The sequence below is a fragment of the Condylura cristata genome, unplaced genomic scaffold (assembly GCF_000260355.1).
Source record: "Condylura cristata isolate star-nosed mole 26May11 unplaced genomic scaffold, ConCri1.0 scaffold00015, whole genome shotgun sequence".
Taxonomy (NCBI): Eukaryota; Metazoa; Chordata; class Mammalia; order Eulipotyphla; family Talpidae; genus Condylura; species Condylura cristata.
In genome coordinates, this window is record NW_004567116.1 from 16,316,072 (window position 1) to 16,335,331 (window position 19,260).

General features: G+C 37.8%; 1 protein-coding gene across 1 annotated transcript in view; it reads right to left on the minus strand.

Annotated features, from left to right (window-relative positions):
* The window catches only part of PDHX (pyruvate dehydrogenase complex, component X), a 56,341-nt gene extending 37,137 nt beyond the window's left edge, over positions 1 to 19,204 (minus strand). Inside the window, exons 1-2 of the mRNA XM_004682925.2 lie at positions 19,022 to 19,204; positions 7,191 to 7,271 (exon numbers count right to left, since the gene is read on the minus strand). Of these exons, the coding sequence (XP_004682982.1) occupies positions 7,191 to 7,271; positions 19,022 to 19,181 (241 nt within the window). The 5' untranslated portion in view covers positions 19,182 to 19,204. The remainder of the gene's footprint in view (positions 1 to 7,190; positions 7,272 to 19,021) is intronic.
* Positions 19,205 to 19,260: the final 56 nt, after the last annotated feature.

Here is a 19,260-nt window from a genome sequence, read left to right on the forward strand (position 1 = left end):
TGTTTTAGTACTTGTACTCACCTATATTCAAATTCCAAACACCCTTCAAGAATCATCTACAAATTTGATGATTTTGTTCCTATTCCTGAATTCTGGTCGCCATCATTATATGAAATAAGTCACAATTTGCATTATAAAATGTTAATATTGAGACTATTAATGACATGTGAAAATTGGGTTTTCCGTCCTTTACCAGTCTATAAACTTCTTTACAATAGAACAGGAAATCACATGTTTTATATCTTCCTTCCTCAGGACACTGACCAGTGCCTCATTACGTAATGATTTCAAGTTTAAAACACTTTAAGGAAAAAATTAGAATAATTTCACAAATCTTCATTTCCTCCTAAGGTATACATAAACCCATCTTTTTTTTTTTTTTTAAAGATTTCATTTATTTATTCATACAGAACTGGGGTACAAGTCAGAGGTGAAGGGGCGGTAAGAGCATTCACCAAAGACAGAGTGGGGAGCAGAACAGGCAGATCAATGAAGTACACTGCTGAGGGGAGCAGCGGGCGGGTCAGGAGAGGTCTGTTGCGCCATGTGGATCACCTCTGGGGCTGGGGTTCCAATTTGCACTGAAAGCTACGGCTCGCTTGCAGTGCTACGTCCTAACCCATTGTGCCACCAGGGAGGGCCCATACCCGTCCTTTTTAGTTCCACCATTATAAAACATTTGATCTGTAGCATGCGCTAACATTTAAAATGCTAAGCAGTAATCCATCTAATCATTTAAAACAGACATACATGTTAGCTATATGAGATGAGAGATGAAATCAAAAGAAACAGAAGGCTCTGTCTACTATATCATGAGCATTCCACAACAACCACAGCAAAGTTTAAAACGCCTTATCATTTTATTATTTATCATTAATCTAATGTTTTATCTATCATCAAATATAATGCAAATGCTGAAAGAAAATTTTGAGGCTAAGTAACGAATCATGAGGATTCCAAATAAACTATTTCATCTCTGATCAGCAATTCAGCACCGTGATTTAGAAAAGCTGAAAGGCAGAGTAATTATGTCTGAATTGTTTCAATTCAGACATTAAGTTTGTCTACAAAGTTCTCAGACGTACAAGTAATCATCACCAAGTTATTTAATATCCTCGACTCACGTGAAGATTGTAGATGTATAGTTATAGATATTAAAAAAAAAATCAAGGCTCTGACAAAATACATGGTTAGCTTTCACATACATTTTCAGAATCCTACACATCTTCAGACAAAAATGTTAGGCATATCACGAACAACCACTAGCAAGGAAGACTCATTCTAGCTCCCCTGTCTATATTCTGTCATTTTGAACAATCAACATGCATTAGTGCTAAGACATTTAAGCACTGTCTACAGACACAAAGTGAGACAGAGCTCACAGTCTAGAGAAGACAGAGCAGCTAGGAGAGCATCATGGATAGAGTGAGGATGTGCGCAAACAGACGACTTCTCAGCTGCCACGCTGCTGGCTGGCGGGTTGGAAGAGATGGCAGCCTTGCAGTATTCTTGTACAAGCTCCTCGTGGAGTCAGCAGCCGAGGAGGAGCGGGCCCGGAGCGAGAGTGCGGGCCCCAGGAGGGGCCAGAGCAGAGGCCCGCCCGGGGGCCGCTCCCCAGCACCGAAGCCAGCAGCATCATCCTGTTTCTTTGTCCAGACGGGCAGTGTCAGAGCTGAGGATTGGAGTGTACAGACTTCCCTTTCTCTTTTTTAAGTTCTGGGTAGGAAGTATAGTCTTGTTAAATGTAGTTAATAGTGATGTTGGTTATGAACCAAACACACCCTGTGGGTTCCACGAAATAATTCTGTTCTGCCAAAAATTGCGAACAAAAGTCTTTACTTGAAAAGGGTATGGGTGGTAGTGGTGAGGGAGAGCTGTTTTAAATCTGTGAACATGACAGTGTTAGATTAAAGTTAACATTAGTAGTGTCATATTGAACTATGACAACTAACAGAAGAGACAAAAATAATTTAATCACTTATTCAACAAGTATGTACTAGCTGCCCCAATGTATGAATGCCAATATGTAAGACACTGTGGTTAAAAAAAAAAAAAAAGGATGGACCTGCTTCAAGAATTTCCTAATCTGACTAAAGAGGAACAAGCAAGTGGGCATTGCCAATCCCCATCAAATCTGTGCCCACAATAGTATAAAATATAGAAGAGTCTCTGGTTAATATTTGCCAACTCTTTATTTCACCACTAAAATAATAATATTATGTGTGTGCCCCAAGACCCCAGGTAAGCTGGCTCCTTGGCCACAGAGAGGCTCCTTGGCCACAGAGGGCCCTGCCCTCCGGCTGGAGTAGCTGGAGAAGGAGCCCAACAAGGCGTTACCCGCCTCTAACATCCTTCTGACCTGTTACACTTTACTGTGTCATTCACTTCAAGTACTCAGTGGGCATGAAGATAATAGCCGTTTATTGGACAGTGCACACACAGGACCTATCACCACAGAAAGCTCTCTTAAATAATACTGTAATCTACAATTCCACTCCCCAATTCTAAAATTCTTACATGATAAAAAAGCCAAACAATGGAATGCTACTTTGCAATGAAAGGAATGAATTGCTGACTGATGCTCCAATGCTAACTTAAAGAATCAGCCACACATATTAAATGTTTCTATTTGCATGAAAGTTCTGAAAAGGCAGTTTTTAAGATAGAAAGCAGATTAGGGCTACAGATAGAGACGAAAGTGACTGCAGTTAGGCGCCAGAGATCTTTTGGGGGTGACAAGTACTGGAAACCTAGATAGATGGTGGTCAGGGCTGCACAAGTCCCAGTCACTCAGAATCACTGAATTGAGCACTAAATGATGAATGCCACAACATGCAAAATACACCTCAAAAAAGCTGCTGAATAGTTGTATACTGAAAAATACTGAAGTTATTTGTGAAAAGCGTTTCCAAAATTTGCCATTTTAGCACCACAAACACATCTATAGAAACAAGAAACCTCTTCCACGGTAGAAGGCAGAAACCCCTACAACTTTCAAGCTGCATCTGGTCCTAACACGTCAATAATAAAGTTCAAAACCATTCTGCTTCACCATTTTATACACTGAGAGCTGTAATCTAAGACTTACACAAAAGCTATTTGGAATACTCCAACTCCTACTAGCACGACAGGAACGCCCACGAAAAGGGCAGTACTGATGGTGACGCTTGTGCGGTGGCTGCACACGATGCCAGGGCCCATGCTGAGCACGCCACACACTGATCCCAGGAGCGTTATTCCAGGCCTCTCAGTACAGAGGTCTAAAAAGTCACCGCTCTACAAGCAATGACCACACATTAATAAAGACCTCAGGATAATAATTTCAAAAACGTGGCTAGTGAGAGAAAAAGGTATATAAAATGTATTGTGTCAGAATACAAATATTAACACAGAGTAACTAGAGTAACTGAGCCTACTTATGAGAAATGTACCAAGTATCAAACAGACTTCTACATCTACGGTCACTCCTCTGTGTATGGTTCCAAAGTTAATGAAGTTACACACTCAAAGGACCTCAGTTAAATCACAAAGGTGATGAACTTAAACCACTGATTGAGATCAAGGTTTATGACTGTTCTCAATTACTTACACTATATTGGTAATCACACATATTTCAGTTAGCAAAACAAAAAACTTAAAGAGTAACCTTCAGGGAACATGCTCAAGGAGTTCAAAATACATCCTGGCTTGTCCCATATGAAAATTGCACTTTGTAATTAAAAAGAAAAAAGAACAGAATGGTGAAACCATGTTTCTCCTGGCTTTTTATCATACTCTCCATCTCCTCATGGGCATGGAAAACTTACTGGATTGCCAGTGAGCTGGGAGTGTGAAAGATAAATGTGATCCACAGAATTCTTTTATCTACTTACCCATCAGTTCTTAAAGTATGAAGAAATTTAATCTTTTCATAATAACTCTACTACATGACTGTTCTGTGTCTGAATCATAATTTAATGATGCCAACACTCTGTTATATCAAATATAGAAATTGCCAAAGCTCTATAATTCATCAGGCAAAAAGAAACCTAAAATAGACTCGTATTGATTACATTATTGATGAAGGTAAAACTTTCTTAGCTCTGGGTAACTATTTTAATAGATGGCAGCAGCCACTGCTCCAAGTGCTTCCTAATGAAGCACTGGCTCTTTCACTTACGTGGCATATGAGCTTCTCAATTTCTAGAAAGCTCACTGCCATTTTTTCCCCAAAATATTATCTCTTACCCATTTTCTTTGCTCCTGGGAATTCCTCCTGTAGGTTATGAATGACTCTCATTTTACTTTTCATGTCTCAACTTCTCTTTCATATTCTCGATTGCTTTCTTTCTCTGAGCTGTATGCAAGCTAAACTTTAAAAGTGGTCTTCAGTTTATACATTCTGTGATCTAGTCATATTATACCCCAAGCTTGAAAATTTTGTTTAATTGCACAGACAATATTTTTCATTCCTAATTCTATTTTTCCTTCTAAATTTGCCCCTTTTTGAGGAATAATGCCCTTTTTTCATAGTTCAACTTCTCTTACATGTTAAGTCATTTCAGAAATACATTTTTATGTACCTAGTAGTTCCAATTAACTGAAATTCTTGGCAGTCTACTTCTGCTTTGTCATGCCTTAAGAGTACTTCCATAGGTGGGATTAAATTTGGGATCATGAACTCTTGGTAAGTGGGACTTTATCTAGGAACCTTGTGTGGCCCGGATCAAAGACTATTAACGAATTCAGTCAAGTACCCTGAGAAAATAATCAGTTCAGGACTACTTTACTTTTACCTGTGGGTTCCCAGAAAAATAAACACTATAAATTTAATCCCAAAGCTTCATGGGGACAGGCCATAAGAAAAAATTTTTAAAGGACTAGGTATTCTTATTTCCGTAGTACCCAAGTCAAACAAATAAATGTGCCTGTTATCAAATGGAATTAAATTTCATTCATAGACTGACAACTTTCAAATTTCTTCAGTAAGCAACACTTCACTCTTGAACTCCTATATCCAAATGATCTAATGACTACGTTCCTTTGAATGTCTAATAAACACCTTAAAGTTCACCATATCTAAAACTGAACCTAATTTTCCATTGACTTTCCTCCATCCCACCCATTCTTGCCCACTGCCTAAATTCCATCAATGCTATTTTATAAATGCTAAACTGGACTACTCAATGCCAGCATTTGTCTGGATGACATCTGTGCCTACTCAGTCACATATGGACAAGTTCTTGCCAGGGCCAGTCTCTGAACTCAGACAAGTCCTCACAGGTCATACCTTTCCTTCTCAATTTGCTCTTCCCTTCTCTCTTTCCATTTTTAACACTTGGCTCACCATTTCTTCAATAGAAGCATACCAGTAGCTGTGAGGAACTCATCTGGTCACCTACACGTTCTATAAACCTGTCTAACAATTTCAGTTAAATACTGGAGTCATCCTCTTTCCTCCACAAAAGCTTTATACACTGTAGAAAGAGTAAAGTATGGGAAAGGTGGCTGGAAACTATACAGCAGTCAATATCCAGGAGAGGAGTTTACCACCACATTTGGCTATGCCCAGAAGAAGGAAGAAAGGGAAATGAATTGTGACTTTGTCCTTCTGCACCACAGCATTGCAGCATACTTACCTATTCACATCCTGGCAAAGTGGTTGCTATAAACAATGGATTAATACAGCTTTACAGGCAGTAGTGTAGATAATATTCTCAGTAAAAACAAGATTCAAATTCACCTGGACCTTGCAAAAAGCTGAGGAAAGGCACTGCCTCACTTCAGATTATGTCCCAAGGTTATACTCTATGCCTTTTAAAAATGTATGCCATTATCAAAATTTCAAACATATACAAAAGTTGTGAGTAAAGTTAATGAAATCCCTTTCACCCAGCTTACACAACTGTCACCTGATTCAGTATTGTCTCATCTATACCCTTCCCTATCTTTTTATCACCACCAGTCATTGTAAAGTTAACCCACACGTACTATGTCATATGTCAATATTTCAACTCATACCTCTCATAGATGAGATTCATTAGACCTCTAAAATAATGAATTCCATGATGTCATTAAATATACCATTTGCAAAGATCCTTAATGTTGCATTTGCTTGAATCATAATAAAATAAGCTCCACACATTTGATCTCTTCAATCTCATTTAAACTAAGTGTCCCCACTTCCTCACCCCACCCCCACTCTTCCTTCTTTTCATCCTTGACATGTATTTGTTGAAAACAATGGCTTGTAGAATTCCCCAAACCTTACAGTCTGGATTTTAATCACTAAATAGCAGATGGTATCACTGAAAACTTCACTCTTTCCCCTGTCTTGCCTGAAAAAATGGTAGTTACAGCTATAGTTTTGATCATATGCAGTTCAAGTTTCTGGCAAGACAGCTTCATAGCTATTGCGGTCTCCTAACGTCAGGAAGCATTATCTGACTTTCTCTTGTTTGTAGTATTAGCAGCCATAAATGATCACCAGTGATAGCCATTATTTTATTAGAGATTGCAAAATGATGATACAGTGGCATTCTAGCATTCTGCCATCTTTATTTAAGAGTTGAGCTAGAACAATAATGAGAAATTTCTTCTCATCAATGTACTTGAATGGTTTCATTCCTGTACATTAAGTGCACAATGTATTTGTAATTTATCTTTTGTAGAGTACAAACCATGAATCTAACTTTGTCTAACTTCATTATACACTAAATACCCACATGAAGCTGTGCCTACGTGCTCATTTTCTATTCAGTACTATTTGGCTTTTTACATACCAATACCAGTTAAGAGTTAGAGCCGCTTAAAAGTGTTTTTCAATTATCTAGTCAGGCTATACTTCTTTCAAGAGCTTTCTTATTATTCCCACTTATTCTTTCTATTGAAATTTATAATCAGGAAATACACACTCACAGAATCATAAAGTCATAAGTTAATTTAAGGAGAATGACAGATTTATGATGTTGAAGTTAAGAGCTAAGTATACAGGCTAAATTTTAGTAAAAGATTTAAAATACTTTACTATTTTCTGTTTAATGAAATGCTGAATCCAGAAAATATTAGCTAGATTACATGGGAAAACTTTATTTAAACAAACTCAGATTAACTAGCAGACAAAGATTATTTCATTGATCTATATTTATCATGTAGTAGAAAAGTCACAAGGTGATCAATTAATGCAAAGCTTTAGTAGTCTACTTGCTCACCTTCCTTTTTCAGCCATTTCACGATGTTTCCTTCTTCCATTGTAGGAGACAGTGATGGCATTAGTATCTTAATAGGATCAACTGAAATCGAAAAATGGAATGATTAGCCCACAAAAATAAATATAATTAAGAGAGTAAAAAGTTCAACTAGATTAATATCAAATTCAAGAAAGAAAATATTCCAAAGTCTAACAGACTCTGAGAAGGTCAAATTAAATATCCAGTAAACAGTATAGAATTATAAAATTCTCAACTTTTAAAAAATAACTCTTTATTGGAATACGTTTAACTTCTTTTTTTCATAGTTCTTCAGTCTTTTATGCATATTTCCAAACTAAGTCTTGCAAGATTGGAAAAAAAAAAATTGACATATTCCCTCTCTCTCCCCTTGTCACTGCAAAATATACTTAAAAGTAAAATGATCATGGCCCTCCCTGGTGGCGCAGCGGGTTAAAGCACTGCACTGAGAAGCTAAAGCCACTTCCGCATGAGTTCAAATCCCGCCTGCCCCGGAGGAGACCACATGGCGAGGCAGACCTCTCCTGACCCGCCCGCTGCTCCCCTCAGCAGTGTACTTCGTCGATCTGCCTGTTCTGCTCCCCGCTCTGTCTCTGCTGAAGCCTCTCACCGCCCCTGAGCCTCTGGCCTGTACCCCAGTTCTGTATGTACAAATAAATAAATCTTTAAAAAAAAAAAAAAAGTAAAATGATCAAAGGAAAAGACAAAAGAAATAAACAGGTTCTAAAATCACTTAAAATAATCAAGAGTAGAATTAGAACAGAATAATCATTATCAGGCATTAAGGAATCAGTTGTGTTTTTTATGTCCCTCTAATATACTACGCCATATTCAAAAGTTCTTTCTAGTGTATAAGGAAAAGTTTGTCTTTCCAATGATGAGGAGGCAAATGAACCTAAGTGGTTTAATTAATCTCAGGTTGCGTTGCACACTGTAATTTCACTGGGATCCCAAAAGGTACCCTTTTGAGGACCTCTCAAACCAGAGTTACTGTCCAGATATCAAAAAAGTAAATATGCTACACTCTATTTGTCTGGATGTGCTTCCTAATAGTCATCCCCTAGCAAGCACAGGTGTAAAGATCAGCACACAGCTATTAGATTACAATTAATACAAAGTTTATATAAAATAGCTAACAGCAGGCTTCAGCAGAAGCCCTGGTAGCAAATTTCTCTCCCTGAAATCTTCCATTGAGCCTATTCTCTCTTCAGATTATTCAACTGACCCCAGAAAACCAAGCATCATAGCATATTAATATATCTCAAGTGTAAAAAAGGGATCTGTTTTCTTTTCACCATTTGTATTTTAGGGTTAAAACAGAATTGAAGCCTAATGTTGAGTAAGATGAAATATCTCCTTTGGGAAGCTTAATTTTACTGTAATTTCAAGTAGAGGTTAATGACTTCATGATCAAAGAATTCTATCTCTGAAGCATCTAAGAGGAGGTTTTTGTCTTCTCTCTACTTTGCATTCATTCCTTTCTAATAAAAGATGGGGGAAAGGACCCAAGCATACATCTCTGCCTCAGCCTGCTTGCCTAAACTGAACTCACATTTTCCTTTCAGCTCTCCATGATGGAGGCATAAATGGACCTGCTTCAGGGCAGAAAGCAGGGCAGAGAGACACCTGGGCACACTGGTTATGAAGACCCAAATAAGGTATGTGTGTTTGCTCTGTACACACAAACTCCCCTTTCAAACTAAAGCCCAAAATCTAAATGTGGGAAGCCTTAGCTGTGAAAGGTCACAGATCTAAGTCATATTCTACGATCCAACAAAACTATTAGTACTGAAACTTACTCTGTAATTCATTTAATATTTTCCCCTTTCTCTCAATTATTAGTATTAATATCTCTTTAAGAATGATAGAAGAGTAGAATATCACTTTTAATACCGACAATGCTAGAACCCAAACTAAACGCCAATTATCATGTCTATTTCATCAAGGAGAAAACTACAATCCAGACTGATTAAGGATTGTACTCTCAAGACTATACTGCCTGTTATCACTAATTGATGGACTATCAATGATTTATTGGTTATTTATAGCCTATTCCCCCCCAAACTCGAACATAACAAACCAGGGATGTCAAGCTCATGTGAACATTCTTCATATGTTCAATTAAAGGAACCAACAAGTAATAAAAGCTTTTCAGGCCTTGGGCATAAAGAAACCACTTACTGACATTACAAACATGGAAGAAAGCAGATCACCCATGCATTATACTGTGGAAATAAGGGAGAAAAATAGCTGCAATAACTTTAACTCCTGATTTATTACTATAAAACACGGTTATCTCATAAGAGACTAGAGGACACAGACCATCAATTCCTGTGCACTATGTCTCTCAATAACAATCAACACTATTGTTAATAGCATATAAACATTCTATATAAATATGCTATATAAATACAAATGTTAATAAGTAGCAACACCTGTTTAATTTCCAGGCAATCTCTAGTTGAAATGGAAATTATGACTGGAATATAGCTTTTTTAAAAAAACCTTCCCATTTCTTCTCGAGTATATTAAGCTCTCTGGGATCAAAGTAGCCACATTAACACATTGAGTAGGTGGAAAAAAACGTAAACATGCACAACATCCTAGTGCACTGATATCTATAAAAATCTGGTGAACCAAGTTCTTGAGTGAGTTAGAACTAGTAAAGTATGTTGAGGAAAACACCCACTCAGGTAAACTTAAATGGATGCACCCCTCAAACCCAAACCATAACAAGTCTACACTTAATCACAAGAATTCATAAAAAGTGCTCAAAGCTTGAGATAATACCTGTATGTGGAGCAAATAAAATTAGTAATTTTATTGCTAATTACTAATCCCCTGTTATGTTAATAACTACTTCCTTTTGTCATTTTTTTACATCATTTGTTGAAGAAACCAAATAAAAACATTTATGAAAGTGAATATAGACAGATCAAATCTTAGCATTTAATATTTTTAAGCTCACAGACACAAATTGGGTTAATAGCAAACAAAGGACCTTCTAATAGTACCACGATAGGAGGCATACTTTTCTTCTTGAAAAGTGTAACTTAAAAGTCTCAAGAGGCTGCTTCCATCAAAAAATTCGAGCATGGCACTGTGAGATGGGATATTTCATAATCATAAACATAATAAATATATATCAAATAGAGTTCCACTTCAAGGACGAGAAACAAATGGACCTCAGTGATTCTACCTCCAGATTCTAATTTATGATAAACACTAAATTGATTCTTTCAAAACAGCATCTCTCTTCTTTATTTTTATATCTTGGTTCTAGTTGCCAAGACTTAATTCATATTAATTTTGATTCTACCTCCTATTATATTCTCTCACCTCCAAGACCCTCACATTTCCATTTTCTGTGACATTGAGGACTATATTATGAAACATTTGCATTTATTAAAGCATTATTTTCCAAATTATCACATCAAGAACCTCAAAAATTTTCATATTTTAAAAATAAAAAGAACATAATCATTCCTCATATAGCTACCCTTCACGGATGAACTGAAACAGCTTCTCTGAGTAATGACAATAAAATATAAAAAATTCTGTAATAGATCACTATCCTCACTCTGAAGTGAAGGTGACAAAAACCAAAGACAGACATTTTAGATGTCTCCATTACTCAGTTCTACCTCTTGATGGATTACACTACTTACTATGGAAAGTAAAATGTGTACTGTACTTTCTGATTAATCTAGCCAATCTATTCTCAACCTCTCACGTTACACAAGCATTTCAAAATAGAAGCATTAATTTATTAATCATGGCACATATTTCATTCTAGTAGATCTTCTTTTGGCCAAGCAATTATACACATCTTTTCCCAAATTATTTTTTCAGTGGAAAAGTAATTAAACAATCATAACATCAGCTTTCAGCTGATGTTATTTAATTAAATTTGCCCTTCATGGCTGCTGTCAATTCTACTGAGATAACTATGGGCTTTTCTAGACTTCTTAAAATTTTAACCTATACTTAGTGTTACTTTATTTCTCTAGAAATTAAATACAGCTTCCTTTTCATTCCAGTAAGCAGTACATTATACCTGTCTCCTGTCAAATTGAGGCAGCTTTGAAATGCATGGCAATTGTATTTCCTATTTTAAAAATTGGTATGATGGATAAAAATAAAGGAAATGTGTTGTTTTCCTGACTGGTCAAATGGGTTATTCCAGTACACACACACACACACACACACACACACACACACACACACACACACAATGCAAATTTAATTAGAATTGACCCTTCTGTAATCATTTTAGTGTTCTATTTCTTTATAATCAAGCCAAGAAAGTATATCTAATGACTTATAAAATCATTGTCTGTACCTTCATTTATATTTAAATATACAAAATTTAAAAACAGCTTCACAAATCATGATGATGCTTGATTTTTTTTTCTTTTTTGGCTCAATATACGCACTAAACTAACTCTTTGGTTATTTAGGATTCTGCTGCTTTTCCTGCCACATCTAGTGGCAGTTTCTCAAAATAATGCGTACATTTCTTTAAATGTATTCTTCCAACCTTTCTACAGTATAGCTGTTTTCAACACAAAAATGGCACATTAATCTGACTTCTTATTCCCCAGTACTGCTTTTATCCTAAACAAAAAACACTTCAGCAAGATCAATTACCACAAAGTTTTAAGATGGTATGTATAGCGATTATAAAGTCTCTAGATTTAAAAATTTTAAAAAGGATTAGTGCAAAAAATGAAAATCCAAATGCAGAATAAACTGTTTTTTGGCAATGTGAAACAGAGCTAATATTGCTGTGACTAAAATAATGAAGGAAATTCAGCAGTTTACCTATGGCACAGTTTGAATTTCATGCTCTAATCCATTATAAAACTATGATCCAAATACAAAGTTCACAAATGAATACAGACAAATGAAGATGTACCCAGAAAGTTGTTACTGTTGCTCCTGACATTAGTTTGCTTCCTCTCGAAAAGGGAGAGAGGCTACTTACAGAGTCATTTCTCTCTCCAATACAAGAACTTACACAAGGAATTTGCATCTTTAAAATTTCAGTTCAAATAAAACAATTCTGCCACCTGCAGATGAGATGAAATAAAGCAGCATGAAATACAGATAATTAAAATCAACACAAGAACAGTGCTTGAATAAAGACAGTCTGACCAATGTTTTCTTTATTAAGTGCATGTTTATCCTAGGTCTTTGTTTAAAAAATTATTTGGTATGACATTAGTGTAAGAACAGATTGAAAACTCAATGGACAACAAAATGCATGCAGAGCAGTTCATGTGAAAACAGCACCTACAGGTCTTTGCATGGTAACAAATATAAAAGATGCCCTATAAACAACAGTATTCTGGGCACAATCCAATTTCTGTTGGTTTGCTTGTATACCCACAGAGATGGAAATGATAAACTCCACAATGACAATAGCAGTTCCCTCTAGTTGGTGATGTTTTTTTATTTCTTTTTTATAATCTACGTTTTAATAATTTTCTACGATAAATTTATCCCATTTCATTCCCTCCCCAAAGTTACCTAACACTAATTTCAAAATGTAGTTTTGTTTTGTTATTTCAGACAGGCGTTCACAAAAACAGGAACAGAGGGGAACAATGAGACACAATTTTGAAAGCAGAAAATTAAAACAGTGAAGTAGTAACTGACCAAAGAGACTCAACCAGGATACCCCACTTCCTCCTACCCTCATTCAGAAGACTAGACTGTTTTCCCTGAAGAGGGAAAATGACTGGACCTATGGAGAGGAGGGTCAACCTATACACCCAAAGATATATAGAAACTGCAAAAAATAAAAAAGTTAATTGAGATTATCTAATATGACAATACAGAAAACTGTGCTTAGAAGTATGGTTTCAGGGAAAACTAAAGAAAAGTTTAGAGGCCCTCCCTGATGGCACAGCAGGTTAAAAGCACAGCACTAAGAAGCCACTTCCACATGAGTTCAATCCCCGCCTGCCCTGGAGGTGACCACATGGCGTGGGAGACCTCTCCTGACCAGCCCGCTGCTCCCCTCAGCAGTGTACTTGTCAGTCGGTCTGTTCTGCTCCTCACTCTGCCTCTGGTGAATCCACTCACGGCCCCTGCATTTCCAGCCTGTACCCCAGTTCTGTATGCACAAATAAATGTTTAAAAAAATTTAAAAATAAAATAGTAAAAAAAGTTTAGAAAGCCAACAATGCCAGGAAAAAAAGCAAAAAGTAGAAAGCTACCAATCCTAATACAGGATGATATATGACAATCTGTTGTATGCACAATGTTTAATGAATATGCGTAAATATGAATATGAATGTGACCAAGAATTGCAAAACAACAAAACTGGGGAACAGTGGAAAGCAATAGCACCCACCAGCAGTCACCTACAGATAATATACAAATAGGAAAACCAAAATGGGAGAAGAGCACAGACCAGAAAAAGTAAAGACAAACCTGTTTCTTCTAAGGAAGATGACAAACTAGTCAAGGAGGATGAGGCAGAGGCCCACCGAAGCTTATAGGCTGTTGGCTTCTTCTTGAGGATTTGAACTACATGCATGCATTACTGTGTTCAACATCTATTTAACAAAATGTTTAGCATGTTTTTAGATTTCAGAAGCTAAAATACCAAGATGACTTGGAGAACTGGTGCTGGAGCCACGCTACCTTGGTTCAAAATTATAGCTCTACTACTTGTAAGTTACTAAATCATTCCATGCTTCAGTCGCTGCTTTTATAAAATACAGAGCTTTGTAAGCACTAAATAAAGTGGCAGATGCAAAATCTTTTACAGTGGTGCCTCACAAGAGTAAGTCTCAAAAATGTTAGCTATTCAGCATAGGAAGGGTAAAGGCCATGGAAAAACCTTGAGTAAGTAAAATTACCATCAAAAAGAGAAAAACAAAAAGAATCTGAACTCGCTTGCAGCTCCACAAACATAGCTAATGTTCACAGTCCATAATTTACTCCTCCACCAAAATACACAAGCTTTGAGATACACAGGGTGTAACATGGAATGGCAAGCTATAAACCTTATTAAAAAAAAAAAAACTAAAACAATAGGATTTTATGCACAAAGTGATGATGTCATCTGACCATCAATTGTCACCTGTGCTCATTTTCACAGCTCCTTTGATGTAAAAGATAGAGATCTTTCTAAATGCCTGGCCTTCATTTTAGAGAAATGAAAGGGTTTGAATCAGGGGTGAGAGTTTCTGGAAGATCATTACAAAGCACAGGAATGGACCAGAGAAGAAGGAAGACAATTGCAGCTGTTTGTTCATTTACTCAGCAAATATCTGGTCAGCACCTACCAGATGCTACTTGGGTGTTCTAAGGAATGAAGATTTCAAAAATGAGTAAAAAGGGACAAATCCCTACCCTCATGGAGCTTATTCTAACACGGGGATATTTAAGAAACAAGTAACATAGCTAAGAGTGATATGAATTAAGAAAGGAAGGGAAAGGGACAAAGTGACAGTTGAGGAAATATATCACCAACAGATGAGAGGTCTCCTCTGACCAAGTGAACAGAGCTGAATGGAGGAAGCCGCACACACATCTGATGGAAGGAGCCTTTAAACAGAGGAAACAGTAGGCACAAAGAACAAGTAATGTGCTTGGTGTGCTCAAAACACACAAAGGAAGCCAGTACCCTAAAATGGTTGGTGCAGAGGAGCACAGAGTTGAGGTTGGAGAGGCAAAGTGTATCCATATCATACTGGCAGTGTAAATCACAAGGTCCTCATAATTTATTCTGAGTTTAATGAGCTTTGGGGGCATTTTTTCAGCAAAGGCGGGACATAATCTGACATAATTTACAAGAAAGTCCCAGAGAGAAGACTCTATATTGGGTCAGGGGGTGTGGGAAGGACATCTACTGGGACATTCTGGAATAACTTACATTAAAGGTGGAGGTAGGTGGGCCCTGTCTGGTGGATAGTGGGAAAGGTAGTGAGGAAGAAGCAGCTTTCATTTAAAAGGTAGAGAGAGCAACAGGAATATCTCACAGATTGGATGTGGTATATGAAAGTCAGTTAGGAGTACAAGAAAATTAACAAAAATCAAAATTACATGTGACCAATTACAGCACCAAAAAGAAAATCTTTCTTCCTACAACAGAGTCTTATAAACGTCCGCCTTGACTCTTCCTTAGTCATTCAAGTGTGGACAGAAAAATCCCATTAAATCAGATCAGTTAAAAAAAAAACAAAACCCTGTGTTTACTCTCATGCAAGACACTGGCCTAGGGAAACATCTAAGGAAGCTACAATTGATCTTCCAAGTATAGAAATTACATTGTTCTTTTAGCTTGAGAACTACCACACAGACAATACAATACACAATAGTTTCAGTGACAGATGGGTGAGAATCTGGTGTGAGGTAGTACCGATCTACTTGCCAGCTTACCCCCACTCTACTGTATGCAACATATCGAGAGGCTTCCTAGGGCCTTCCTGGTGGCACAGGGTTTGTTAAAGCACAGCACTATGAAGCTATCCACAGCCACTGCAGCAGGAGTTTAATCCCAGGCCAGGGGGGTGACCCACATGGTGCAGCAGACCTCTCCTGTCCTGCCCACTGCTCCCCTCAGCAGGTATTTCAGTCAATCCGCCTCTTATGCTCCCCACTCTGTGATGAACACTCTCACCCCCAGCATTTCTGGCCTGCACCCCAGCTCTTGTATGCATAAATAAATATTTTTAAAAAATAAAGGCTTCCTCACGGGACTATGGTGGTGGCACAGGGGTGATTTGGTGATGGGAAACCCGTGGGGATTACAATTGAGATGAAAAAAAAAAAATGAAAAATGATGTAAAAATAAACTTTTTAATAAAAAAAATAATAAAAAATTTAAAAAAAAAAAATAAAAATAAAGGCTTCCTGTGCTTAGGCCTCCGGATGGGCTCAGTCAAGTGTCAGCAGAAGGCTGAAGAAAGAGAGGGAAAATATTTATTTTCCCCAACTCCTTTCCAGCCCTGGCAACTGCTTCCTTCCTGTGCCTTTTCAAGCCTACAGTGGTCACAGCACCTTGCTTTAGCTAGCCCTTAATACAGCACCATCACTATACCACGAACTAACAAAAATGGTCAGTTCAAATTATCCATTTTTAAAGTGTCTTTGTTTCCCTGCCAAGACACTACAGAAAGTGCTTAAGTAACAAGAAAATCTTTAAACCACACAGAAATTCATTCCACTTAATAGAACAGTATGAGCAAAAGAAAGATACAGCTATTAGGTAAACGAAACTGATATGAAGAGATACACTTGTAACTTTAACCCAACTCATCAGAATCAAGATTCCCAAATTAGTGGCTTCGCCATAATCACCTATCATAAAGTATCCACTAGTCATATGTTTATAGATGGAATCCCAACATTAAACAAAGTATGGAATTTATTTTCTGTAAGAAATGACTGAAAAGTTTATAAAAACAGGCTCGAGACTAGGTGGTGTTTATATGTGAATTACATGAACATTTACAAGTTCCTTGGAGGCACATACAAGTTTCCATGAATACATTTTTCTGAAGACAGCTATAGTTTCTATCAGTTTTCAAATAATTTGTACCCCTCTAAAAAACTGCTAGTCAATTCCCAAGGAAGCCCTCCTGTAGAGCTGTACATCTGCCAAGCTTAACTCTCCCCTCGAAACAATTTATGCAGTACAAGAAAGCCCTTGATTTATACAGTTGCAAAATACAATGAGTAGATCATATGCCATAATAAAAACACTGCCTGTTAGTACAAGAAAAAAAAAATCTGTTGATTCTTTCATATACTTAGTACCCAGCGGCACATTTGCAAGGAAGCTGGCTGGATTGTTAAGTTAGGTAGTCTACTGCTTGAAAAAAGCTGTGTGGTCGGTCCACTTAGTTTTACTGAGCCTCAACATTTTTGCCCAATAAAGTGCGGATAACACCAACCTAAGTAGGTTGCTGCAAGAGACATGAATCAGGAGCTCTAGAAAGTGTAAAGCATGTGGCATGTGTCACAGAGTTCATTATAATGCTGCCAACAAACACCTTATAAGGAAACCCAGATTCAAAATATACTCATAACTGATAAATTTTTCAATCTTGGATAGATGTGTCAAAGAGGTAACGGTTCAGCAATTATACTTAACTCACATAGTTTTCTAATTACTAATTTCATTTTACGAAACAGCTATTTCCAAACAGCACAGAGAAAAACAAAAGGGTTGAAAAATCATGACTTGTAAAAGTTCAAGGATTAAGCAGTATATTCAGCATGGAAAAATAAAACACTGCATGCAGGGGTAAAAAAAATGTTAAGTTAAAAGACAAAATTTTGCACAATATTAGAAAAATAATCCAAGATTGCCAAATAATTTAGTTACCAAATAGCAAAACTTCTGTGGCAGGGAGGATAGTGCCTTTCCCATCAAGAAGGCCTCCTCTTCCTTATACCCATAACCTGTTGATATGTTAGGTTACACGGCAAAGGGGAATTGAAGAAACAATAAAGGATACTGAACAACTGAAAGTAAGCTGGGAGAGTATCTAGTGGACCAACATAATAATGTTATCACAAGAGTCCATCCCTATACATCAGATCAAGACATGCTAGGAAACTAACAGCTTCAGCTGGATGTCTATGCTTTCTTTACAGATTTCCAAGCAGTCAGGCAAGTTGTGCACTGCACATGGAGGTAGGTAAAACGTCATAATGCATCAGATAAAGATTGCCTAAGTGAGTTTCAAAAGAAAGGGGTTCTTACATGAAGTCTAAGAAAAACTCCTGAAACTGCATGCTCACTGTTATTTTTTTTATGTGACCACATATGCATCCCTTTCTCTGTAGAAAGGGTTCAAATGGGTCTGCTTTACAAAGTTAAAATCACCCTTTCTAGATTTTTTCCAACACTGAACTTTCACTATTCCATGTGTCTAAGGCACGCATCTCAGCAGAGTAGCCAATCAGACACCAATATAAAACATCAGAACTCACTGAAGGTTGTTAGTAAAATGCAGATTGCTGAGCTCCATTCCAGACTAAATCTCTGGCAGCTGTAGGAAACTTCAATACTTAACACTGTGGGAAGGGAGGTCAGGGAATTCTATACAAAGAACCACAGCTCCAAGAAGTGTTTTGTGAAAAATTACAGTGAAGAAACTGAAACAAATATTTCACACCACCTAATCTTTAAACACTTCAGTAGTCATTTTACTTTGTAACTTTCTTTTTTTCTGAGCTTCAAGTTTCGTAAAATAGATAGTCTACAGTGCCAAATTATTTTTATTAAAATTCATTCTGTGATGTCAGAAGGATGACGGGTGTGTTATACTCAGAAAATGTTAGTCCTAGTATACCCTATCACTATCCCATGAGAAAAAAAAATAACGCCCTGTCTAATAATAAGCAGAAAGATCTCCCAACAGTGACCAGCGAAAGGAATGGATAGGAGTGGCAGAGCGGCTTATGAATTTCAGCAACCTTGGGTAGCGTTTCCCCCATCCGAGGTGCCTGACAACCCTCAAGATCAGGAGCCGTGACTGGGAAGAGACTTTAGAGAAAGGGGTTAGGGCCTCTCTCCGCGGCTCACAACACGAATTTCAAGGCAAGGTCACAGAAAAGGTTTAACAGCGAGAGGAGCCAGCGACTGAGTCAAGTGCTCCCAGCTCTCAAGAAAGGCCTTCGCGGCATGCATTAGGCCAAGTCAGCCGGCATCTCCGCGAGAAAAGGCCAAATGTTCCGGGAAGCCCGAATGCCTCTACATCCTGAGTCAGGCTCTCAATCAAAAAGCCCCTGACCCAGGCCCACTGCTGGGCCAGAAAGAAGCTGAGAGCGCCCCGGCCACTCACCCCATAGCCACTGCGTGCTGTGAAGCCATCTCCAAGTAGCTGCACGACCGACAGACCACCCAACAGCCCCATTAACCAGGCCTGGGATTCGTCGGCCCCGGAGGCCCACGAGGTAGCGCAGCAGCCGCGGGTCACTGCCAAACCTCCAGGAGGCCGCCATCTTCCCGGCCTTCTCCCGGGGTGTCCGCGGCACAGCCTGATCGCTCAGTCATCAAACCCCTCCCAGGCCCCGCCTCCCA